At 45.4% G+C, this 24,789-nt stretch overlaps 2 protein-coding genes across 2 annotated transcripts in view; one reads left to right on the forward strand and one right to left on the reverse strand.

Moving 5' to 3' along the window:
• The window catches only part of NEB (nebulin), a 100,599-nt gene extending 91,524 nt beyond the window's left edge, over positions 1–9,075 (forward strand). Inside the window, exons 131-140 of the mRNA XM_029962189.1 lie at positions 2,389–2,481; positions 3,732–3,824; positions 4,100–4,192; positions 4,464–4,556; positions 4,927–5,034; positions 5,283–5,466; positions 6,079–6,171; positions 6,814–6,966; positions 7,183–7,292; positions 8,324–9,075. Of these exons, the coding sequence (XP_029818049.1) occupies positions 2,389–2,481; positions 3,732–3,824; positions 4,100–4,192; positions 4,464–4,556; positions 4,927–5,034; positions 5,283–5,466; positions 6,079–6,171; positions 6,814–6,966; positions 7,183–7,292; positions 8,324–8,497 (1,194 nt within the window). The 3' untranslated portion in view covers positions 8,498–9,075. The remainder of the gene's footprint in view (positions 1–2,388; positions 2,482–3,731; positions 3,825–4,099; positions 4,193–4,463; positions 4,557–4,926; positions 5,035–5,282; positions 5,467–6,078; positions 6,172–6,813; positions 6,967–7,182; positions 7,293–8,323) is intronic.
• A 371-nt stretch (positions 9,076–9,446) lies between these two features.
• Positions 9,447–24,789, reverse strand: part of RIF1 (replication timing regulatory factor 1) — a 31,104-nt gene continuing 15,761 nt past the window's right edge. The window contains exons 18-34 of the mRNA XM_029962190.1: positions 24,396–24,503; positions 24,004–24,153; positions 22,583–22,682; positions 21,092–21,356; positions 19,908–19,950; positions 19,406–19,608; positions 19,156–19,255; positions 18,695–18,838; positions 18,116–18,258; positions 17,320–17,409; positions 17,179–17,233; positions 13,624–16,530; positions 13,347–13,484; positions 12,789–12,904; positions 11,840–11,993; positions 11,415–11,523; positions 9,447–10,620 (exon numbers count right to left, since the gene is read on the reverse strand). Coding sequence (XP_029818050.1) covers positions 10,400–10,620; positions 11,415–11,523; positions 11,840–11,993; positions 12,789–12,904; positions 13,347–13,484; positions 13,624–16,530; positions 17,179–17,233; positions 17,320–17,409; positions 18,116–18,258; positions 18,695–18,838; positions 19,156–19,255; positions 19,406–19,608; positions 19,908–19,950; positions 21,092–21,356; positions 22,583–22,682; positions 24,004–24,153; positions 24,396–24,503 — 5,046 coding nt within the window. The 3' untranslated portion in view covers positions 9,447–10,399. The remainder of the gene's footprint in view (positions 10,621–11,414; positions 11,524–11,839; positions 11,994–12,788; positions 12,905–13,346; positions 13,485–13,623; positions 16,531–17,178; positions 17,234–17,319; positions 17,410–18,115; positions 18,259–18,694; positions 18,839–19,155; positions 19,256–19,405; positions 19,609–19,907; positions 19,951–21,091; positions 21,357–22,582; positions 22,683–24,003; positions 24,154–24,395; positions 24,504–24,789) is intronic.

Below are 24,789 nucleotides of genomic sequence, written 5' to 3' on the forward strand. Positions count from 1 at the left end.
CTAAGTACTCCCCAGGTTTAAGTGGCTGATAGAATTCACTGAATCATTGAATCCCAGACTGGTTTGGGTTGGAAGGGAAATTAAAGCCCATCTAATTCCAACCCTCACACCTTCCACCAGCCCAGGTTGCTCCAAGCCCCGTCCAGCCTGGCCTTGGACACTTCCAGGGATCCAGGGGCAGCCACAGCTTCTCTGGGCAACCTGTGCCAGGGCCTCCCCACCCTCACAGCCAGGAATTCCTTCCCAATATCCATGTAAATCAATCCCCCTTCAGCTTCAGTCTTATCAGTGTAACAGAGTTTGAAACTAGATCTTTATTTCCAGGGCTTTTTTAATCCCTGTTTCTCCAGGGCGTGTCAGAGCCCCTCTCTCCTGGTGGGAGTGTTCCTGCTGTTGGTTTTATTCTCTTTTTTGTCACTCTAACCCTGTTGCCCCCCAGGTGTTGTACAAGGAGGAGCTGGGCACGGGAACCCCCTCCCCTGTGACCCCCGAGATCCAGAGGGTCAAACGCAACCAGGAAAACCTGAGCTCGGTATCTTGGAATTTGAAAAGCAAAACAAAATCCCTTTTAATCTATTTTAAAAGACTTTTTAACACACCAATCAATATTCTTGTTTCCCTGTAATCAACTTACCCAAGAAATAATATCCTGCTCCTTTGAGATTTTTTTTTCCTTTGTAATTATTACTTACATTGTTCTTGTTCCCTTTTTTTAATGATATCATTTTAATAATTGAATTTCACCTTTTTGAGTGTGATTACCTTTTTTTTTTTTTTTTTTTTTTTTTTAACTCTTAAAACCCCACCCTGTTTTCCTTCTCTTGGTCTCAACAATCCTTAAGTTTTGCTCTGTGTGGTGGGTTTTTCCCTGATTTTCCTTCCCTCATGCACAGGAACTAAACTCCTTTGGGCCTTGGCTGGGTGTGGCCGTGCTGGGGTGGGGTCAGCAGGACCTGCTGGGGTGGGAATGAATTAAATTGGTTTATTTGTTGGTTTTCTGTGGTATTTGATACTTTCCCAGTGTTTTGTTGCCCCTTTGGTGTCCGGCTCAGGAGCAGCGATGACGCTCCAGCTCCCAGAGGGAATCCGTATTCACCGTGTGGTTTTGAGGAGTTTTTAATCCCTGGTTTTTATCCCAAACTGTGTGTGGGAGGCACTTTCCCAACCCCTCCGTGTGCCTGTTGTTGTTCCCTCCCTGACCAGCCCTTTGTCCCGCAGGTTTTGTACCGGGAGGAGCTGGGAACAGGAACCCCCATCCCGGTGCCTCCCGAGGTGGAGCGAGTCAAACGCACCCAGGAGCTCATCAGCTCGGTACCGTGGGGAGGAACAGCCCCCCTTTCACTGCACCCAACCACCACTCCTTAACCTCCTTTAAAAATGGGCAATTCCTCTCCTCATTCCGTGCAATCAACTCTTATTCCACGTAATCAACTCTTATTCCATGTAATCGACTTATCCTCTCTTCCCGTTTTCCAGCGTTACTGACCCGCCTCTTCTTCACTGATGGAGTTAGTTATAAATTTATAAATTATTTACAAATTATTGACATTATCCTGAATATTTTTTAACTGTTTTGCTCCCTGTTCCACCTCCCTTCTTCCTTTTTTTAGTGTTGGTTTTTTATACATCCACTTCCTGTGTCCTACTTTTCTCCTGGCAGAGGGAGGGGCCTTTCCAGCTCCCTGCAGAGGGGGGGGTCTAAAAGCTCCCCTTCCCCAGGAGATGATGGATTTAATGATTTTTTTGAGTGGTGATGATGTTTTTTGGATGCTTTTTGTCGTGCAGGTGTTGTACAAAGAGAATGTGGGGACGGGGACCCCCACCCCTGTCACCCCCGAGATGGAGAGGGTCAAACGCAACCAGGAGATCTGTAGCTCGGTACTTCCCAGAGAAAAGCTGCCCTTTAACTCCCTCTAAAACCACTTTTTAACACTTTGAATAAGTGGATTTGTTCCAAAATAACACTGACCCAGCTCAGAGCAGGGGCCACTTCTTACTCATGGCTTACTCTGGTTTAAACCTTGACTTTTGCTCCTGTTTATCTTGATTTTAAGAGTGATTTTTAATACCCAGTTCTAATCCTAAAAACACTTAAAACTCCCCTCATTTTCTCTGCAGTGCTGACATTTATTTTAAAGCAATTAATTTAAATTTTTATAACATTCTCAGCCCCTCCATGTGGTATTTAGTGCTCATTGATGCAGATCTCACATGATTTACTTACACTGTTTATTCTGAGGAGTTAAAGCCAGGCTGCAAAACTCTACTAAAGGACATGCTTTAAAAATCCCTGGGCCGTGAGAAACTAAATCCAAGGAAAAAACTGTGTAGGGAGAGCTGGTTGTTTATTCACTGTTGCTTTCTGTGGCTCTTTCTCTCCTCCCACAGGTGTTGTACAAGGAAAACATAGGGAAAGCCACCCCCACCCCAGTCACCCCCGAGATGGAGAGAGTCAAACGCAATCAAGAGATCATTAGCTCGGTACTTCCACCAGGAAAACACTTCCTAAACCTTGGAATGAAGTGTTTAACACACTGTAACACTCAGCAATCTGTGCTTATTAACTCCAGACACAGCCGACACAACCAAAGGCTTCTCTTTAACACTGTTTGAAGCAGGGTTTTACTGAAGAAAAAAAATCCCTTTTTTAGTGGATTTTGTTTTCTGGTCGATTTTTTTAATTTTTTTTTTTAACCCTTTCTCACCCCAAGTGTGTTTCCAGCAGTTGATTCCACGCAGGGGCCCATCCCTGCATCCCAGATTAATGGCCAAGCTCCAGCTCCTGCCGTGCCCCAGCTCTAACCCCTCCTCGGTGTAACTCCAAAGCTGGGCTGAACGTTCTGCTTTGTTTTCCTTTGGGTTTTTCTTTTTCCTTTTTTAATTTGGGGATGCTCCCTTGTACCCCGCAGGTCCTGTACAAAGAAAACATGGGCAAAGTGACGCCGACCCCCGTCACCCCCGAGATGGAGCGAGTCAAACGCAACCAGGAGATCATCAGCTCGGTACTTAAGGGGGAGGGCTTTGTTTGCCTCTGGCCTAACAAACGGCAGCCTAACTCCTGACTCAAAGCCGAGTTCAAGCTAAAAACCAGACGTGTTTCTTTCTGCAGATTAATTGCTCCTTCTAAACCGATCCCACCATTTCACGGCTTTTCTACAACTCGGTTTGTGTGTTTGTGGGTTCTATCCAGGCAAGCTCAGAGATCTCTTGCTGGAGATTATGGAATGTTGGGGTTGGAAGGGACCTTAAATCCCATCTTGTTCCACCCCAACCTTCCACCAGCCCAGGTTGCTCGGGCATATTCAGGTTTATATTTAGTATTTCAACTTTCAGTAGATTTTCAGGGGAATTTGACTTCAGGGAGAAACACCCATCCCTGACATCTGAATGTGGGACAGCGTGGCAACAAAACTCCCACCTCCCTCCCAAAAAAGGTCAGGAATGACTTAAAATATACATAAAAAAGCAGGTAACTGTTAAAGAAATGTTTTCTGTAGAGCCAGAAGTGTCTTCCCTGAGCCTCTGGCCCTTCAGCATCCCCGCCCCTGGATAGAGCCCGGCTCTGTTAACCCCACAGCCCAGCTTTTCTCTCCAGTCTGCCTCTCTCACCCCTCCTGGCAGCACTAAACGTTTGACTTTTTGGCAATTTGATAACAAAGTAACCCTTTGTGTTCAAACTCTTTCCATTTGGGGATTTTTAAGCCCCTGGATACCTGTTGTGTATCCCACAGGTGTTGTACAAAGAGAACGTGGGGCAGGCGACCCCCACCCCCGTCACCCCCGAGATGGAGAGAGTCAAACGCAATCAAGAACAGATTAGCTCGGTACTTCCCCCAGGAAAACACTTCCCAAAGATCCCACTGAAGTGCTTAACACGAGATGATGTGATAGAGAACTTCTTAATAACCTGGTTTTACTTAACTCTCTAATTTTTCCCCTTTAGCAAGTCACCTCTTGCAAAGACTTTTTTGTTGTGTAACTTGTTAATCCTCTTTTTCCTGACTTTTCTTCCCTTTCCTAACGGCCAGTGTTGACTCTAAACCCAGTAACAGCCCAGTTTTTGGTTTTCTCCTGGTGATAATTCCTCTGTGCTCTGTAGGTTACCTACAGGGAAGGCTTAGGGAAGGCCACCCCCAGCCCGGTCACTCCGGAGATGGAGCGAGTCAAGCGCAACCAGGAACAGATCAGCTCGGTACTGAGGGAACAGCCAAGCCTTTGTATCCAAAATAACCACCCTGAGCCAAACCCACTCTAATTCAGCCTCATTTTCCCAGTTTTCCTCATTTTTGTCTATTTTCCCTTGGATTTTTTTTTTTCACCTTTTGCCAATAACTTTTCAGCCGCTTTGTTTCCCGAGATCTTTTCCATCCTGCAGCGCTGGGTTTGCTTCAATAACCCCATTCCCAGAGAGCTGGGATTCTGCCTGGAATTCTGAGCTGTGTCCACGTGTTTGTGCTCTGCAGGTTTTGTACAAAGAGCACATGGCAAAGGGAACTCCGACCCCTCTGACCCCGGAGATGGAAAGAGCCAAACGGAACCAGGAGAACATCAGCTCGGTGAGTCCTGCTCAGCCAAAGGGAAAATACACTAAAATCACAATTTATCCCTGAAATCCTCACTCAGAGTTGAGGCTTGGAGGGATGAAGTAACCACATGGAATTCTTTAATATATTCCTTGTGATTAACTGGAGTTTGGGGGATTTTTAAACAGTTAAATTTCAAGTAACACGTTGCTTTCAAGTCTCTTCTGGCTTTGCTGCTCTTACACCTCAGGAGACAGAAAATGATGGTTCTTCAGGAAGAGATTTCTGATGTTCTCTATAAAAAAAAAACCATATAAAAATCTGGACCCGGCCTCCTTCAGGCCCTTCTTTGCTAACCTGAGGTAAATCCTGCCATGGTTCTGTCCTTGTTCTCCCCTGGCAGGTTCTTTACTCCGACAGTTTCCGGAAGCAGGTCCAAGGAAAAGCCGCCTACGTCCTGGACACGCCGGAGATGAGGAGAGTGAGGGAGACCCAGAAACACATCTCCACAGTAAGGGCAGCTCCAGAGGGGCCTTACCTTGGGAAGGGAGTTAAACCTAAACATAAGCCTGGTTGGCAGCTCAAGGACAGGTTTGCTGACCCAAATCTTTCACACTAAAGCATTTAAGGGATTAGGCTCTCTCTCGTGGCCCCTTGGATTGGGAAAGCCAAAGTTTGGGACACTCCCTGAACTTCACCTGAGGGAAGCAGGGGTCACAGTTGAGCTGCAGAGCACAGCCCTTCCCTTTGAACCTGCAGGTGAAGTACCACGAGGACTTTGAGAAGAGCAAAGGGAGCTTCACCCCCGTGGTCACCGACCCCATCACCGAGAGGGTGAAGAAGAACATGCAGGACTTCAGTGACATCAGTTACAGGGGCATCCAGAGGAGGGTGGTGGAGATGGAGCGCAAACGGGTGGACCAGGACCAGGAGAACCTCACAGGTAAGGCTCTACAGAGACCCCAGTACCTCCCAGAAAAGCAGGACCTAATTTCATAAGGACTTGACTACTTCATTTCCACAACACAAGCAGAGCTGGGATGAGTGGTTTAATTTAACCTCAGGCACATCAATTCTAATTCATCATTACTTGGGGATGATGTTTTTATGGAAGTCCTTTCTTGAAAGTCTTTTTTTTGAAAATCTCTTTTGAAAAAATAGTCTTGCAGCAGCTGTGGTCTGCCTGTCCCCAACTTTAGAATATAACACTAGAATATTATATTATAACACTAGATTATATCTCTATGCATATTAAAGGCCCTGATGTAGATGAAATGTAAAAAAAGCCTAATCTGTGCTATAAAACTGAGAAATACAAATTGTTGAAATAAATATGCTTTTCATAAAATTCCAAACTGGTTTGGGTTGGAGGGACCTTAAAGCCCATCCTGTTCCACCCCCTGCCATGGGCAGGGACACCTTCCACTATCCCAGGTTGCTCCAAGCCCCATCCAACCTGGCCTTGGACACTTCCAGGGAGGCCACAGCTGCTATTCCTGCTGTCCAGGCCAGGCTGTGCTGCTCCAGCTCTCCAGCATTCCCGTTTCTCCCACAGGTCTCCGTGTCTGGCGCACCAACCCCGGATCCGTCTTTGACTACGACCCGGCCGAGGACAACATCCAGTCCCGGAGCCTGCACATGATCTCAGGTGTGTCCCAGGGGGCTCTTCTACTGGGGCAAAATAGGGTTTGTACTCCTGCAAACGTGGGTTCTTGGGGGTCAAACAGAGCTGAGAGGTCAGGGGTGACACAGGGACAGAGGACAAACTGTCTGTGGCTGCTCCTCCCCAGCATATTTTCAAACAAGACATTATCAATTTTTCTGTCCTAAAATGACCCAACACAGGCAGGAGGAGGATTGTTTATATGACCCACACAGCATGTGATTCCTTTTGCAATAACTAAAAATACTGTCCTGAGTTACATTTATTTTGTTTAACTCCTTTCCTGCTTATTGAGAGGAAAAATACCTGAAGGGTAGAAACCAGCCTCAGGGAGGGCTCAGAGCTGTGTCAGAGAAGGAAGGGAAAGGTGGGATAATTAGAATAAAAACTGTGAAGACTAAGAGGAAAGAGACTGGAGAAAGGATAAAACTACTGTGACTGTTGAAGAGCAGAACTTGAGTGTGGTGTCCACAGAACACTTAAAAAATCACTTGGAAACACCACCAAGGAACCATAAATACACTGGGATTATTTACACGGAGTTTGTTCCCCACAAACTTTGGGAAACAGCCGGGCTGGGGCTGTGAGCCCCCACGGGTGTGGTGACCCTGCCCCTGCTGTCCCCAGTCCAGGCCCAGCGGCGCAGCCGGGAGCATTCCCGCTCCGCCAGCGCCCTGAGCATCAGCGGCGCCGGAGACGAGAAATCCGAGCCCTCGGAGGGCACCGACCAGCGCCTGTCCTACTACAGCAACGGGGGCTTCTTCACCACCACCACCACAGGTACGGGGGCACTGGGCAGGGCAAACTGCCCACGCCAGCTGGGGCAGCAATTCCTGCAGCCAGGACAGACCACAGCTCCAAAAGGGCGAGTTGTGGACGCAACCAACATAATCTGTTCTGGTAATTTGAGCCACTCAAGAGCCCTGTCCCTGCTCTCCAACCACAACAGCTCCATCACCGACTCCAGTAACACCACAACCTCTGTTTCCCTTTCAGTGGGCTACAAACAGGTGAAAACCATCGAGCTGCCACAACAACGCTCGTCCTCGGTGGCCACCCAGCAAACCACGGTGTCCTCGGTCCCCTCCCACCCCTCCACTGCTGGGGTGAGTAACTCTGAGCCTGGGATTGGGACACGGCCCCAGGAGTTGATTTGGCTGCCTCCCCACACTGCACAGCCCTGCAGGGGTCATGGCCCATGGTCTGTAGTGCTTCAGATTATGTTAATCCAGGATTAAGTCAGGAACGTTCCTCTCCTTCGGGCTGAAGCTCAGCACTAAACCCAGTGAAGGTGTAACTCTCACTGAAGTGGGACACACCCTCACCTGGACTTCAAAACTTTGAATTAGCACCTTAATCTCAGGAATAGGAAGAATTCAAATTTTGAGTCTGGAGTAGATCCATGACAGTGGGTATGGCTTTGCCTCCCAAAACCTGCCTGGAGCTACCCTGGGCTGATCCTGCTCAAACCCACCCTGCAAACATTTTGTTCAGGCTGAGTGTCACCAGCACACACAGGTATGGTGGCACTCAGGTAACCAAGGTGCCCAGGACCCAGGGGAGGAGCTGGGAAGGAAGGGGATGGGTTATTTCCCACCTCAACACAGCATTATTTGCTTCATCTCCTGAAGCACCTGGTACCAGCCAGAAGGAAATAAAAATCACTGTAAGCTAAGACAGACTAAACCCAAGTTAACAGCAGTAAAACTAAGTTAACAGCAGGAGTTACAGCATGAACCCTGAGGAATGCAGAGTTCATTCAGGGGGAACTCACAGAAGAAGGTGAACCAGGAGATTTAAAACAGGAGCAGATTCAGCCCTCAGTAGTGAGTCAGACTTGCCCTTCCCTGCTCTGACACTGATTCCCAGCCCAGCTGTGGCTGTCAGAGTTTACCCAGTCCTTCTTTCTGCCTGATTCCCAGCCCAGCTCTGTCAGGGTTTACCCAGTCCCTGTGGGTGCCCCATTCTCTGCTGTCAGGGTGTCCCCATTCCCTGTGGGTGCCCCATTCCCAGCCCAGCTCTGTCAGGGTGTCCCCATTCCCTGTGGGTGCCCCATTCCCTGTGGGTGCCCCATTCCCTGTGGGTGCCCCATTCCCTGCTGTCAGGGCTCACCCTGTCCCTCCCTCCCTCCCCACAGAAGACGTACCGGGCCATGTACGATTACACGGCGGCCGATGCCGACGAGGTTTCCTTCAAGGACGGCGACACCATCGTGAACGTCCAGGCCATCGACGAGGGCTGGATGTACGGGACAGTCCAGAGGACCGGCAAGACCGGGATGCTCCCGGCAAACTACGTGGAGGCCGTGTAAGCAACCCCTGCCCCTGCCCAGAGGGGCAGAAAAGGGGGGTGACACCTCCCAAAGCGCCTCGTTGGCCGTGGCGACGGCGCCTTGTGAGTAAAAGTAACTGCAGAGCAAAATATTCTTGAGACGTTATTTCAGAACATCTTTGAAAAGTCACCTGTAAAAGGCTACTTTGCATTTCTTCCAATGCCAGAAAAAACCAAACCAACAAACCACCTTTTTTAAACGTTGCCTGGAATTCCCAACATTTCATCACACACCATAATATGACACTACAACTGCAGTCCAGTATCTTCAAAATTTGATACCAGTATTAAGACTGACTCCCAAGCATTACTTTATTCATTCTATAAAAACTATAGAATTTTTTGGGGGCTATATGTTTAAATCTGTTCACTTCCTTTCACAAATAAGCAATATCTAAGCTTAGTATTTCAAACCATTTATTTGGGGAGGGGAAAAAGAAACCCTCTCCTGCTTGCTGAGGTCTCATGAATGTGTTCTTTGTGCAACTGTTCTGGGGTCAAAAGCTGTTATTTCTTGTAAATTAGTGACTGAATAAAGCTGATGTTTCTGCAGTAGGATGGATGTGTTCCCTTGTGCTGAAGGCAGGAACTGATCTCACAGATCACCAGCTGTAAGAGCTGAACACACTTAAGGAGGCAGATTTAGAACCAAAGTAACATCTCCAGGGAAGCACAAAACCCTACAGCCAACTTCCCATTACAGCTGCAGGCCACCTCTGTGTCCTGTTCCTTTTGTCCATGAGACACACAAACAGAATACTCAGAATCCTGCTGATGATCCCACCACATCTTTGAGGACCTGCTCCCACCCTACAGCAGCACTGGAGACCTTCCAAGGTCCCTCCCAGCCTTGGGAATCCAAAGCAATGCCGAGGGGGAGCTGAACAGGCAAAACCCCCCAACCACCAAACCACGGGGACATGAACAAGTTTGGGAACTATTTTCTCTTTTATTTGCCCATGTGTAAGTCTTAAAAAGCACCTGCAGCAGTTCCTTCCAATAAACACCCACTCTGATAGCTACAGTACAATATATACAGATCAGAATTCCAGAGGAAAGCCCGGGAACTCTCGCTGAAGGTCTCCGAGAAGCAGCAATGCATTCCATGCAATTAAAATCCCGATCATAAATTAGTAACCAAACATCTGCTGTCAATCTGTACACAATATACAAGAAGCTTCTTGCCAAATCCATTCATTTCCCCAAGGAAAAAGTCTTCTCCCACCAGGAGAACTGCTGCCACCCATGGACATGGGGCAAAGCCCGGGAGGCTTCGCAGAGTCTGTGCACGCCCGTCCTGTCACTTCTTAGTGTGAGTCGTACAAAAATACGTGGAAAAATAGATCCAGTACAAATCCCAGGTTCCTGCTTAAGGAATTAAGCCCAGCTCACCTCACAGGTGCTGTTCTGGCAGAGTCTGAGCAGCTCAAAGGAACCCCCCGGGGCAGCAGAGGAGCAGAGCTGGGAGATGCAGCTCTGGCCCCACAGGAAGAGTTTGCAGCACTAAGAACACTTCGGGTCTGAAAAAATAATTTAACTACTCTGTTGGTTTGGTTTCACAGTCTCTTTGCTATTGCACAACTCTTGTCAAGTTCCCTTTCACTACCTGAAAGAAATATGCATAGCAACACAAGACAAATACCTCTGCCAGGGAGGAAGTAGTCCCACAAATTAGGGGGGAAAAAAAAAAACCAACAACAACAAGAATAAGGAAAAAAAAAAAACAACAATCCCATGACAATAAATTGATGTAGGAGTTAAAAAATATCTTCTGTTCAAAATGCACAGTTTAAGGAGTAATTCACCAGTAAGAAAAACAAGGTGTGTGGGGGGGAAAAAACCTGTTGTAACAAAATCCTCCTTACTGAGCCCCGGGAAGCAGCTACTGGGAGCTGTCCTGGGGTGGTGATTTCCAGCGGGACTGCAGGTTTTTCAGGATGCAGGTGGACATGTCAGCAAGTTTTTCCTGCATCTCGAAGAGCTGGCTCCCAGAATAGCTGTGGAGATCCTCGGAGCTGAGCTGGGCAGAGAGGGCCTGGATCTGGCTCAGGAGATCTGCTGGGGGCTGGTCGCTCGTGTTGGGCATGGTTGGCTCAGCCAGGTCTGAAAGGAAGGGAAAGAGGGAAGTGGAGGGAGATCTAAGCAGAAGTCCAGCTGGTTTTCCACAAAATAACATCTTTGAGCAGCCCACAAAGTGTTTGTTCCACACAAGGAGTGCTCCTGACAAAGTGAGCCCTCAGAACTCCACCCCAGCCTTCCTTCTGGTGAGTTTTGCTGTGTTTGACCATGGCTGTACAACAGATCCAAGGGCAGAAATGAAAGGATTTGATCCCAACAGACAATGCCAGTGTCCCAAACCCCACACTTAACTCCCACATTTAAACTGGAGGGCTGAAGAGAAGTCACCCCTGAGCTTTTTGTTCTGCTTCCAGTCTCTTGTTGGGAGAACAAACACGGATTCTGAGCCACCAGGCCAAACTCCAGGGAGACACAGGAGAATCCAAATAAAAATCTACACCTGCAAATCCCAGCTGGGTGTCCAGGGAATCATCCCACTCCTGTCCCCCCCCTCAGGATGAGGTAGCACTTCCTTATCTCTGCTCACCATGTTTGTTCTGTGCACCCCCAGCAGGGACCAAACATGGAACAGCTCAGGAGTCATTTGAGCCCTGCCTAATTTGCTCTTTGCTTCTTTAGGGGAAACCAGCATTTTCCCCTCAAAATATGTAAGTTTTAAAAAGCCACTGCTCCAGGACTTCATAAAGCAGCATTTAATGTGGTAATACCGGCTACTAACACACCCAAAATAAAAAATAAAAGCATTAATTGTTCTCATCAGGAGAGAACAAAGCCATCAGAACTCTCCAAATCTGAAGCAAAAAGCCACCAAGAGGTACCTGTTCCAAGCTTTTCTTCATCTACACAGAGTGGTTTATCCTCCACATCATTTACAGGCTTGTCAGCATCTTCAAGCACCACCATTTCCTCTGACACTCGAGACTTTACCTGAGCATTGTGTGGGACAGAACAAGACAAACGTTTTTAGAACAAGAAAAATAAAATTAGATTACATGGTTAGACATACAATAATGAATACATAAATAATAAATACATGTCACAATAAATACAATCACCATTCCTGTTAATAATAATGGTGTAACCAAGCCATCTGTACCTTGAATTCCCACATACTGAGACAGGCAGGGATTAGGTTTCAAAGTGCTGTTTTTAATTAGGGAAAAAATACATCATTCTTCACGATGGCTATTATCAGTTCATCAGGGCAATACTGGCTCCCTGGGTGTTAAAAATTCAGCTTTACCTGTTGCTCATGATATCCCTTGAGAGCTCTTTTGACATTGGAGACTTTGGGAGAGCGGATGGGAAGGGTTTTGATTTCCAGGGCTGTCAGAGAGCTCAGGTCCCCCACGGTCTTGATGTTCTTGGCTCGGATGAGCTGCCCCAAACCTCTGGCACTGCAGCAGGGGAGGGAAATGGGTTATCACCAGAGAATCATGGAATATCCAGAATGGGAAGAGACCTACTGATGCCAACTTTATGCCCCAAAAGGTGCGACAGAGCTGCTCAGAGACACCTTTAGTCTTTAAGCAGCGAGGTATTCATTTCAGGCAACTTCCAGCTCACGCTGCACAAAGAGCTCCAATGCACTCAGTGAAAAGCCAGACTATTTATACAATTGTTGTGAGAGATTACATCAGCATTTCATGCATATTCATATTATTGCAACATCTAGGTATAATATTCATAGCAGGTGGAGTTAGGGCAGAGTCAGGGGCTGGGTCATCATTCTGGGGAGAATCTCAGTGGTACATCCTGTTACTTCAGCCTCGGGGTCATGGTTTCACTCCTCTCCCTCAGGTAAACTTCTGAACTTTCCTTAATTCTGCTGACTCCAACATGTATTTGGCAGGAGTTTTTGATATTTGGCAAGACTTTCTGGACCCTGGCCCTTCTCTTTCCCCTTATCTCTCCCTGTGTTCCTTCCATATGTCTATTTATGTGTATGTTAGCATTTTTGGTGCTCTTTGTTTTCCTGTGCTGGTACCCTGTCCCTGGGTACCAGCTTTTTAGCATTCAAAAAAGTACTTGAAGAATTCCAAACCAGTCAAGTCTCTCCCCCAACAACCTCCTTCCTTTTGAAAAAATGTTGGCTGAAGACATCTGTAAGTTGTCACAAAAGGTGGGTTTGTAGGTTCTGTAAGAATTCAGTTTCTATTGAAATGTCCCCTTTAAAGGAACAACCCACTTACCAGATGTTTGATGTGATCTGGGGTAAAATGACATCCACAGGAGCTTTGCAGCCAGCCAAGGCTGGGTACACGTGTTCCATAGGGCATGGCAGAGACTCCTTGGTCATTTCTGTAATCTGGAATAACACAGGAAAGGTGTTAAAATAACTGTCACATGACTGAATACAGGAAAAAAAAAATAGAAGAGAAACATGAACCAAAGCACTTCTTACTAAACACTTCTTTGAGCTCTTAAATTTAAGGGTACGAGATCCTGGGGACAGAAATCCTTTGGTTGGAGTGGTAATGTGCTGGATAGAAAAAGAGGAAAAAAATATCTCTCAGAATTGTAGGAATAGTTAATAGAAGGAATTCAGTTAATAGTAGGAATTCAGTTGTCAGACTCTACCCCCTGAGATCTGAGAGTAAAAGAACAAGTCAGACTAAAGCAGTTACAGCTACTTCTCACCCTGACTGACCCTCTGCTCTTACAAGTGTGCTAAGTGACTACAAACATGCACTAAAGCCACACTCCCTACAATAAACAACATGAACACAGAATATATATGAAGAATTCACCTTAGTCTGAATATTGGACAAGATTTTCAGGCTTTTGGAAGAGGGTGAGGAGTGGGATCTGACCACGGGACTCCTCCTGTCGATGTCGTCCGCCAGCCCCGCCTGGTGAATGGGATCTGCAAAGGACACCCGACGGATCTGTGTGGGGGAAAGGAGGTTTCACAGTGTGAATTCCAACCACCAGGGCCTGGGGAACAGCTTTCAGTTTGAAATGAGGTCATTAAAGTTCTTGACTGACACAGGAAATGTTTCACCCAAGGACACACCCTGGCAATACCTTATGAGCAGGTGACAGGGACTCATCATCTTGGTGACTTCTCTTTGCACCTCTCTTCAAAATGCTGGTGGAAGGGGAAGCTGAGGGAGACCACGTGCAGCGGGCCTGGATGCTGGTGGGGCTCTCATTCACCGGCACCAAAGCATCACCTTCTGTCTTCAGAGGTGACTCCACACTGGGATTTTCCAAGGCTGCATTTTCAGACATTGTTATTTCAGTTTCCATTAATTCCTCCTTCATCTCTTTCTCTGGAATAACACAAGTTTCTCCTGCAGTAATCTCAGCTTCTGCTTTATCATCCTGAATGTTTTCCAGATTGTTGATCTCCTTTTCCTCAGGTTTGCTATCAACAGGCAGTTCCTCAGGCACCTCCTCCAGTTGTCCATTCTGACTTATTTCTTCCTTCTCTGGAGCTGCTGTTCCCTCCTTCTCGGGAGCTGCTGGTTCCTCCTTCCCTGGGGTTCCTGGTCCCTCCTTCCCTGGGGTTCCTGGTTCCTCCTTCCCTGGGGTTCCTGGTTCCTCCTCCTCCAGAGCTGCTGGTTCCTCCTTCTCTGGAGCCATTGCTATTTCCTCTTCTGGAGCTGCTGTTCCCTCCTTCTCTACAGCTGGTTCCTCCCTTTCTGGAGCTGCTGGTCCCCCCTTCTCTGGACCCATCATTAAATCTTTTTCTGGAGTAGCTGTTCCATCCTTTTCTGGAGCTGTTGTTCTTCCCTTTTCTGGAGCTGCTGGTCCTTCCCGTTGGCTCTCCATGGCCAGGCAGCTCTCACCAGGCTCCCCTGGAACACCCCCTGGCAGAACCTGCTCCGTTGGCTCCTTCTGATGAGCAGGTTCCTTTATTTCCTCTATGGAGTCAGTAGTTTCACCTGCTGAACACTCTGGATTCTCTGGCTCCACCTCCATCCCAACACTGCTTCCTTGCAGGGTACCCACACATGTTCCCTGGCTTTCCAAGTCGCCCGTCCTGGGTTCCTTCGGGGGATGCACCGGAGTGCTCATGGCACAAGGTGCCAGGGAGAAGCTTTCCTCAAAATCTGAGTGCCCACACAGCTTTGAGCCACCTCCAGGGGTCTGAACCGGGCTGATCTGGGGCTCGTCCGGCTCAGGAGCTTTCCTCTTTCTGGATTCAGTGAACGATGTTATTTGTTGCTTTGGCTTTTTAAAACAGCAATCGCAGCTCTTGGTTTTTTTCACCCTCCTGCTCCTTTTGCTGTGACACTCAGGGGTTTGCAGAGAGGAATGCTCAGCCCCTGAACCATCTACTGCTGGTGCACAGCCCCCTGGGCTTGCCTGCCTCTCCTCCTGCTGGTTCTGCTGTGCTGCTTTCCTGTCCTGCTCACACACAGAGGGGTTGGGCAGTGACTCCATCGCTGTGTCGCTCTGGTTTTGCTCCTCACTGGTGTTCTGAGCAGCAGGTGGGTTCCCAGAGCTGGCAGATCCCACAACTTCACCAGCAGTGGGAGGAATTCCCTGGTTTTCAAGGCCACATGGTTCAGCTGTGCTGATTTCAGCTTCCCCTTTATTTGCTTCCAGTGGACTCTGAGTTTCATTTTCCTGGGAAGACACCTCGTGGCTATGGCTTCCTGGCTGCCCATCTTTCAATTTACCTTCCTGAGAATCACTTCTGGTTTTCACTTTTGTGTATTTTCTCTTCCTTGTGCTTTCCTCCTTGGCAGAGCCCTCAGCCTCTGAGTTCTCTATGCTGGAGAGCAATCCTTGGGCAGCTCTCCTGGTGTGGTACCGTGGGCGCTCCACCACCTTCAGGCTGCTGTCCTGACCTTCCCCCTCAGCCTTCAGGGGCTCTTCTGCCCTCCTGCCACGCCAGCTCCCTTCCTCATCAATGCCCCTGGAAGGAGAGTCCTTGGAGCTCTGGTCCTCTGCAGTTCTCTCGGGTTGGCTGCTCTCTTTTGTACTCATCTTTTCTGCTGTTTTCCCAGAAATCCCCTTCTGCTTTGGGGATCCATCATCCTTAGGCTGTGACACCTTCTTCTGCCCAGACTTGTCATCCTCTTTCCGCCTGTCCCTCCTTTGGATCCCCTCCTCCTTGTCCTGGCTCCCCGAGGAGCTCTCTGCAGTCTCCGACCGGCGCCTCAAGGAACGCCGGAGCACCTTCTGCTGAGGGGACACCTGTGACACCTGGGTGTCCTCCCCTGTGGCCTGGTCAGGTGAGCTGGTGGTGTCTGGGGGGGTGTTTTCCTTGGAATCCATGTCCAAGGCCCGGGCCTTCTCTATCTCCGCAATGGTGTCCTCAACTTTCCTGATGTCTGCCTCTGTGGAGTGGAGAGCCTGCGACTGGGACAGGAGGATTTGCTCCACGTCCTCCACTGTGGAGCACAGCTCAGGAGTACTGTCCATGCTGTCAGAGGCAAGAGACTCCTGTTCTGACCTGTTCATCAGCTTGGACTTGTTTCCCTGGAGCTCCATCTTGCTCTGCCGGCGCGTGAGCCTCCGGATCGCCGCGAGGACAGGCTCCGGATCCGGAGGCTTTCTGTTTTCTTCTCCAGATTTCTCTGCTTTAGCACTGGTCTTGCTTACACTTGTATTTTCCTGCTTGCCTGCCAGGGCAGCCCCTCTGGACAGCTCTGAGGAGGTGTTCAGTGGTGATGGGCTGAAGGGCCTGTTCTCTGTCCCGCTGAACTTCTCCAGGGTGATGAAGGATTGCCGGCGGCTCACGGGCTGGGGGGTCCCAGAAATTACATCGCTGGAAGCTGAGCTGTTGCTGGCATTGGAAGTGTTTTCATTCCCTGCCGAGGTCTCCTTGGAAGCTGCTTCCACAGAGCTTGTCTCTAATTGCTCTCCAGCTGATGGCTCCTCTGGAACCATCTCAGCTGTGTGGTTCTGTGACTCCCCCTTGCTGGTGGGAGCTGAGCTCTCCCCTGTGGGACACCCTTCACTCCTTGTATTTTCTTCCTGTCCCAAAAATATCAACAGCAACAATATGAACAGCAAAGTACTGTGGTTGTGCTATGAATATAATATTATAGTAGGGTTCTGGTGCAATAAAGAACACCACACCCACAAGGTTTTTCTAACAACCCTTCCTTCAAATTATTTATCATCTGTCCACTGGTAGTTATAAAAGACACTTCTTTTCAACCATTAACCCAAAACAAAGAACTGTAAAGATGTTTTATTTAAGTTTTGCTAGAGGTATTAACAAACTTACAGCTAAAGCAGTAAGTTTTTCTTAAAAGCCTGCTGTATTTTATCCAGTTATCAAACCAGTTGTTTAGCCAAAAGGAATTTAGGATTTACAACCTTTACCCCAGTAAAATATTACTGACAGCACATGCACATGACTGACCATAAATATAAATCCCTGTAATATCTGGAGCCATGTAACAAAGTTCAAATACAGCCACACTAGAACTACTGATACAAATCCTCCCATTTTGAAATCCAAATGCCCAATAAATGATATAAAGCAGAACACAGCAAAACCACTGCAATGGTGTTAAATTCCCACCTGGTGATGAGAAGGGAACACAAACCACAAAAGCTCTCATGCTATGGTTGTAACTCTGATATTTTAATCACCAGTAGACAATGAGGAATTACCTGAGGCTTGCTTTCAGTATCTTCTTTGGCATTTTCTATTAAAGGTGATACTTCCCTAAAACAGAAGTTACTTAAATTAGAGTTGCTGCAAAAAAAAAAAGGGGGACACCTTTAATGGGCTTAGTGGTCACTTTTACTTACAAAGAATCCTCCTGGCTTTGAGTATCCTGAGAAAATAAGGTGGTGTCTTGTGATGCATCCAAATTGTTGTACATGGCAGGAATGTCAACCCTGAAACAAAACCAGCAATGGGAAGTCAGACCCTTCTTTGGAATTTATCATCTCTTTATTTCAAGGCCACTATTTTCAGTTGCATTAAATAATTTTTGGAGAATAAAAGCTGGGATTGGGATCCCACTCTGCAAAGAATTCCCCAGCACTTGCTGACTGCACAACTCAGCCCTGCCCCTTTGGGTGACACAAGTTCTGCTTACACTTGTTTTTGCTGCCCAAGCACAGAAAACACTCCAGTATTAATTTCTCTCATTAAAAAGAGAGGTAATTCTAAAGATTCCTCTGCAGTTAAGGTGAGTCCTGGGAATATCCTAATTTCTGACATGCTGCTGACACAAGATTTCTCTTCAAATTCAGAGGTCCTTCCCTCAGATTGGGTAAAACAACCCATTCACTTCCACAATTCAAAAAAAATGATATCTTCTATTTCACTGCATGAAGTAAAAATGTAAACTCCAAATTATCCAACTCCAAACAGGCTACAGAGAGTGTATTTAATCAAAATAGGCAATGCAGTTCTGAGAGTAATTTGGTTGCTTTAAAACAGCAAAGCAAGGAACTTTTTAGGTTTAAACTTTATAACCTGTATGGAAGGTCAAGACTCAAATCCGTGTAGTAATCTGAGATACAGGAATTGAAGTTAATTAAATGTGAGATACTCAATGTAATGACATTTCACATTAAAACAGAATAAATGACAGACCTCTTTGACCTCAGCACTTCTTTCTGATGTTCTGTCAATACTCTTGCTTTTGTTTCTGGAGGAATAAACACAAAATCAACTGATTTCTCCTCTTCCAGAAGTATCTCACTTGGAGTCTTCGAAGATGCAAATTCTAGTTTTAACTGCAGAAAGGGAAAAAACCCCAAATGCTAGGTTAGAAAAAGGAACTGAAGATAAGGAGTTCCTTAGGAACACAACAGCCTTCCCTCCCTGTGACAGATCTGTGTACACAGCACAGTCACACCAAACCCAACATCCACCTCCAGACCTGGATCTGTCAAATTTACAACCAGAGCGAGGTGAGTTTTGTGGGGCTGCCACTCCTCCCACCCACCACACCCTCCTTAGATCTCAAAAATCTATAAACTCAGCAGAGAATTCTAGCAAGAAAATTAAATTAGAGTGTGCTGGACAGCTTAAGTTTGAAGGAAAAAATATTCCAGGGCCACAAAAGTCATTGTTTTACTATTTTTCCCTGAGGATTTGCAGCAGCAGAGTGGATGTTCTGGTGCAGAATGGGATGTGTGATTCCCTCACCCCTCTCTGGGAACACTTTACCTTTGCAGGTGTTACTTGCACGTTACTGGACTTGTCTTTTCCATCGTTTTTCTGGTCACTCATCTGTGCCAATATAGAATCTCGTTTCTGACCCAGCTTCACTTCCATTCCACTGATCTTTGCATCCAGCTGGGAATTTTCCATCTATTCCAATAAAAATACACTGCATGAAGAAGCTCCAAGCTCACAACCCCACCCTGAGATGTATTAATTTCTACAGCTAAACTGTCCCACACTCCCCTTTCCCTCTAAATTACACAGAGGGCAACTTAAATTAATCGTTCAAAGAAGCTTCAAAAGGCATAAAATGTTTAGAACCAGCTCAACCTTTTGACAGTGCTCACCCAGCATAGTTTATCATTCCAAACACAAAGCCAGAGCAGGTCAATCATAGTAAAAACCACAACTGACCTCCTGAAGGATTCCCAGGAAGCCCCCCCCAGGCTCAACAAGGTATTTACCGTGTCAGAGAAGGGCCCACTGCATTCTTCACCCATCTCAATGCTTTCAAAGCCAGGCAGCAGGAGAGGAACCTTCTTTTTGGCTTGGCTTAACACAGATCTGCTCAACAAAAAAAAAAAAAGCATTTTAAACTTCTGGAGGAGGAGAAGAGGGGCACAGCAAGAGCAGCAGATCCCCCAGAAACCAGGACCATTTGTACATAACCTGAGATCTCTTCCTTTAAAGATACAAACATGAAAAATATCTTACTTTAACTCCTCAGGGTATGTGAGTGAAGCAGTCTTGGCAAAGGTGGAATTCCAGAACTGGGCACACTGGTTCCTGAGCTGTTTGCTCCTGTGCTGGAACCCTGCACAGAGCAGTGGGGAGAGCTGCTCCAGCATCTCGCTGTCGTAGGAGCCCGTGCAGTGGGACTGCAGGCACTGCAGAATCTCTGCCAGCAGCTTCTCAAGCTGAGGGAGAGAAGAAACAAGAGAGTTTTTACTTAAACTTTGAAATAGTATGTGTAATATTTGAATTAAACCCCTATTGAAAACATTATTATCCCATATAACTCTACAGCCTGAATAAATAACTTTAAACATCACACCACACAAAGAGTCTAATAGCTTAGAGCTCCTCCCCTCAGCAATAAACACATCATTTAAATATTAAATCCCCACCTTTAATACATTTTTAATTTGTTTTTTTAACACAGGATGAATGGCAAAGCTCTGGTGCCCCACATTTCCCCCAACCCCAGCAAATTTACCTTGTTGTTAAGATTACTGTAGACTTTAGGTACCTCAGGGAGCCTGCCAAAACAAACAGAAAAATTATATTTTGCTGCCTCATTTACCCCAAGCATAAAAATGTAACATATAATACCTTCAAGCTTTGCACAGTAGTTTTAGTGTCTAGTGTAGTGTATATATAGTTTGGTATAGGATATAAAACCTGATGGAATCATGTTGGAAAATGAGCCTCCTGTTGGGTGATTAAACCATTTCTAATGTAGTTTGAAGTCAGATTCTCCTTTAACCCCCACTCATATGCTGAATTTCAGAGGAATTTATGGAAAAGTCAGTGGTAATTAGTACAAACTTAAGCTTAAAGCTTTTCTTATGAAGTACTTCTAACTGCCTGCTCTGTGCTTCTCTTCACCCTCTCCCCAAACACATTTCCCAGGCCCCAGAAATACCTGCATTAAAAAGCTGAAACACCCCCTAAACTAAGCAATTCCATGTAAGTAAAGCCCTAGAATTAGCCAGATAAATAAGAGGAAACTGCCATTTAGTAGCTTATTTTAGAACCCTGGGTCCTCCAAGCTGAAGAGGTTCCCAAGCTTGTATTTGCTTGCACATGTCTTGCTTCAAAAATAGATCCAACTTCTCTTTTTTCCTGAATAAATATAAGACAGACAATGCTCAAAGGCTGATGAGATGGGAGATGGAGAGAGGTGGAGTCCAACTCATCCTTACACAGGAACAAGTGGATTCTTGCCCCTGGGATGGGGGTTTCTGATGAGTCTTAGGTGAATTTTAGGCAGCCCTGCTCCAAGTTCCAGTAAAATCTATGACAATTAAATTAGAATAAAGCAGCAAAGCTACATAAAGAAAAAAACCACAAAGAAAGTTTTTCCCAGGACTTCCTTCTGCTGGAAAACTTCCAGGACCTGAGTGTGCAGCCCATTGTGATTTAATTCCTGTAAAATTTTATGCAGCTTCTGCCCACTAGAAAATAAATTTTAATTAATAAATATCTTTTCTACACTGAAAATAAACAGGAGGTGGAAAGCAAACACTTCATTCATGCAGAGATGCCAACACTTCAAGTCTAAAGAAGCTTTTTGGAAGTGCTGAGAACCCCTGAGCTCCACTCTGACCTGCTCCAAGAGCACACGACATTGCCCCAGTAAAATGAACCCAGTTTCCCAACCATTCCTAAAATACTCACTTGGTTTTTTCATAAAACACTGCCAGGGGCTTGGAAAAAATGGCAAACATGGTGCCCATCACTGAGGGCAGCGAAATGTGGCTGATGATGTTGTGAAGAGCAGCAAGGACTGAAGGACCCACAGAGATCAGTGTTTCTGAGCAGGTTTCTTGGGAGCTGAACACGTGGAAGGAGTCCAGTAACATCACCAGGAGCTTAAAGAGAGAGGCAAGTTTGCCCAGGGGCTCCTTTTTCTTCTTAGACCAATCTGAAGGTGTCTGTGGAGCTAAAATTACAAAATAAAAAGTTAATTTTCCTTAACCAACGTGCCCTACAGCAAAACACATCTGAGCATTCAGTCTGTGTGAGAAGCAGAACTTTGATGCCCAAACTGTATCCACAAACAGTTTAAAACCAGACCTGACAGAATAAATACATTTTTAATTTTATCATATCTCCTATTCCTCTTATTTATGATTGGCTTTTGAGACTTTATTATTTGAAAATAGGCAACCACCACTCTACAGATACCAGTGGATACACATAAATTTTGGGAGGAGGAGGGGAGGGCGAATATAAATTTATATTAACTATTTATTTATGATATAATTATACACACACACACATATATATTCATAATAATAATTTCTTTATAAGTGAAGTTTAATTCATGTTTTATCTCATCAACAGTTCCAATCAAAGCATTCCATTCCCTCAGCAGTCCAACACAGCATCTCAACTGCTTTAACAAATTCCTGTGGGGCAGAGAGATTAGAAATGCTTCAATTTTATAGTGAATTGTGTTATTTTGTGAATTATCTCTTCAGTTTTTCAGAGAATTTCACGGAGTATTTCACAGAATATTGTGAGTTGGAAGGGACCCACAAAGATCATGAAGTCCAACTCTTTAAGTTCAGTAGTTTTAAGTGGGAGTAGGAAATAAAGAGTATTTTACACACAGTGACCCTTTGTCTTCTTAAACCTACTCCCAACTATTTCATACAAAGCAGGCTCAGGAGCAGAAGTAAAGTGTTGTTAACAATTTACCCTTGGTTTTCAGCAGGAATTGTAACATCAGACTCTGGGTTATGGCCCAGCATTGCTGCCTCAGAGCAGAGCTGAGCAAAGCAAAAGCAGATCTCACAAGCAAAAATGAAATTACAGCCAAAATACCATTTTAGAACCCAGCAGTGTTTAACAGTGAAAAAAAAAGAGTGAAGGGGCCTCAATATATATTTATATAATGTATTTATACCAATCTCAGCTGTATTTTGCCAGGCTGTGCAGGAACTGCTCAACAAATAGCAAAGGTCTGAGACTCAAACAGGCTGATTGGATGATAATTTTAATTCCTTTTATGACTTTTGGCAATCCCTTCAGAGGTGAGACAGCACATGCAGCACATTCACACCACTGATATCCTACAGTTGTCACTTCTGCACCCACAACAACACTAATTTTTACCCAACTCTGAGCCACACAGAACCCCCCAATATTCAAGCATTTCCTTACATCTGGTTTTTGGCTGGTATTTGGTACCATATGGAGCAAAGTTGATGCAGTCAACCATGACTGAGACAACATGGGTGAGACCTTCCATCATGGAAAACATCTGAGGAGCAACAGAAACCATCAGGAACAGGAATCACCACAAGAGAAACAGTGACAGGAAAACACACTTTGGTCATTCAGGACAGAAATGCAACAGCTTTTAATTTAAAGGTGGTGCAACTGCACTATCAGACTCAGATAAAATTACATTTTAAATACATTTATACATGATGATGAGTCTTCCCATTCTATACAAGTAAGACATAAGCAAATGCACTGTCTAAACAGCAAAGCAGCCCTAAGAAGATTTAAGATGGATCAAAAGAATTGAAGTTCAAGGTTTTTTTCCCTCCCAGTCCACCAAAAAATCTTCTACATAAAGCCAAACCTGCTTTACAAGGAACACTGATATTCTAGACTAATATAAAGTTTCAATATAACTTGCACAGTGAACTTTTAAATTGGTTAAGTTTGGTTTGTTTATTAATTATTGATTTTTGGCATTGATGTTTATCATCAGGATATGGCAGCATCCAAGGTAAGTCATAATGATGCAAACCTCTAAATCCCAGGTTTGCAAATTCCAGTGTTTTTCTTAGTTTTTTTCACAATATTTTTTTAGAAGAGTGAACTTTAGGTACAAAGGGTTTTATCTTCCAAAGGTGATGTTCACATCCAGACACTCCACCTCCCCTCACAGTGGGGGTTTCTTCTTCCAAAAGCTTTCTCTTTTATAAAGCTTTACAAGTAAAGTCTTCACATTTTACTTGACAAGGGTGATGCCACCAGAAATTAACAGCAGCAAGTTCAATCCTCCCTCCCTCCTATTTAAAATGCCTGGGTTTTGTGGTACTTGCCAACTGAAGTTACTTGATATACATTTATTTCAACTGGATAAATCCCATTTATCACCGTGATAACACTCACTAAACCATTACCACTTAATTAGTTAGGAGACAAATTTAAAGACTGCTTAACTGCTATTTTAAGATTTAATAATAAATAAATAAATTGATTAATAAATTAACAAAAAAATGAATAAATTAATAAATTTATTTCAACTGGATAAATCCCATTTACCACCACACTGACACTCACTAAACTGTTATCACTTAATTAGTTAGGAGAAAAATGTAAGAGACTGCTTAACTGTTTTTTAAGATTTACTAATAAATAAATTAATAAATATTAGTATTTAATATTTATAGTTATTTTTACTCCCTTCAATCCATGTCTTTATCACCTCCAACTCTTTTCTTACAGCTTTAAGTCTCACCCAAACCAAAGCACAAATCAGGAGTTTACACCGGGTTCTTACACCTAATTTCAAATACACCTGCTGGAGTACTTTATAGAGTGCAGTATCACAGGTTTATACTCACTACTGGAGTTTCACCTTCTAGCCCAGCTATAATTTTGGCACACAGCTCCTCACAGCACACGTTCTCCTCGGCTGTTGCCACCAGGGCAGCGCAGCGGGCGAAGGCTCGGTACAGCTCCGACCACGAGCGCAGCAGGGACTTCATGGTTGGCTTGAACACAGAGAGAAAGCTCATCAACATCGAGGGCTGTGCACAGGGGTGAAAGTTTTCTTCTTCTCTCAAACCTGTGTGGCTCTTGAGGGTTTTCAAGTTTAAATGTTGGAGTTTAAACCCGACCCTGAGCAGCGGTGCGATGTCGACACGTATTGGTAGCAAATTCCCCCCCCGAGATTACCAGGCAGTTTTTACAAACCCCATGTTGGTTTTAATTAATATTATGTATTCAGTGTTACCTGGGGAAAGCCCTGGGTGGGGAAGATGTGTGACACTGGCAGCAGCAATGCACTGTACACAGCACTGAAGTTGTGCTCCAAGGCATCCCCCTGATTCACTTCATTGGTCTGCAACAACAAAGAAGTTTTCTGATTATTGGAGCTGCAAAACTGAGGTGACAAATAAGGCTGTTCCTGGTTCACTGACTCGTACATGAGATCTGTGCAAGCTCAACTGCCAGTGGCAGTTTGAAATTAGCTGTTCTGCTCTTGAAAGAGTTCAGGCTGCTACTAGAAAAGGGATAAAGAGCACTCTTTGTAATTCCAGGAATGAAAACAATCTATCAGAAAATGTCTTGGGTGTTTTTCACTTAGTTCAGTTGCAGTAAGTGATGACAACAACCTACTTAGAGTC

This window comes from Manacus vitellinus, unplaced genomic scaffold (genome assembly GCF_001715985.3).
Source record: "Manacus vitellinus isolate BGI_N305 unplaced genomic scaffold, ASM171598v3 scaffold_43_pilon, whole genome shotgun sequence".
NCBI lineage: Eukaryota > Metazoa > Chordata > Aves > Passeriformes > Pipridae > Manacus > Manacus vitellinus.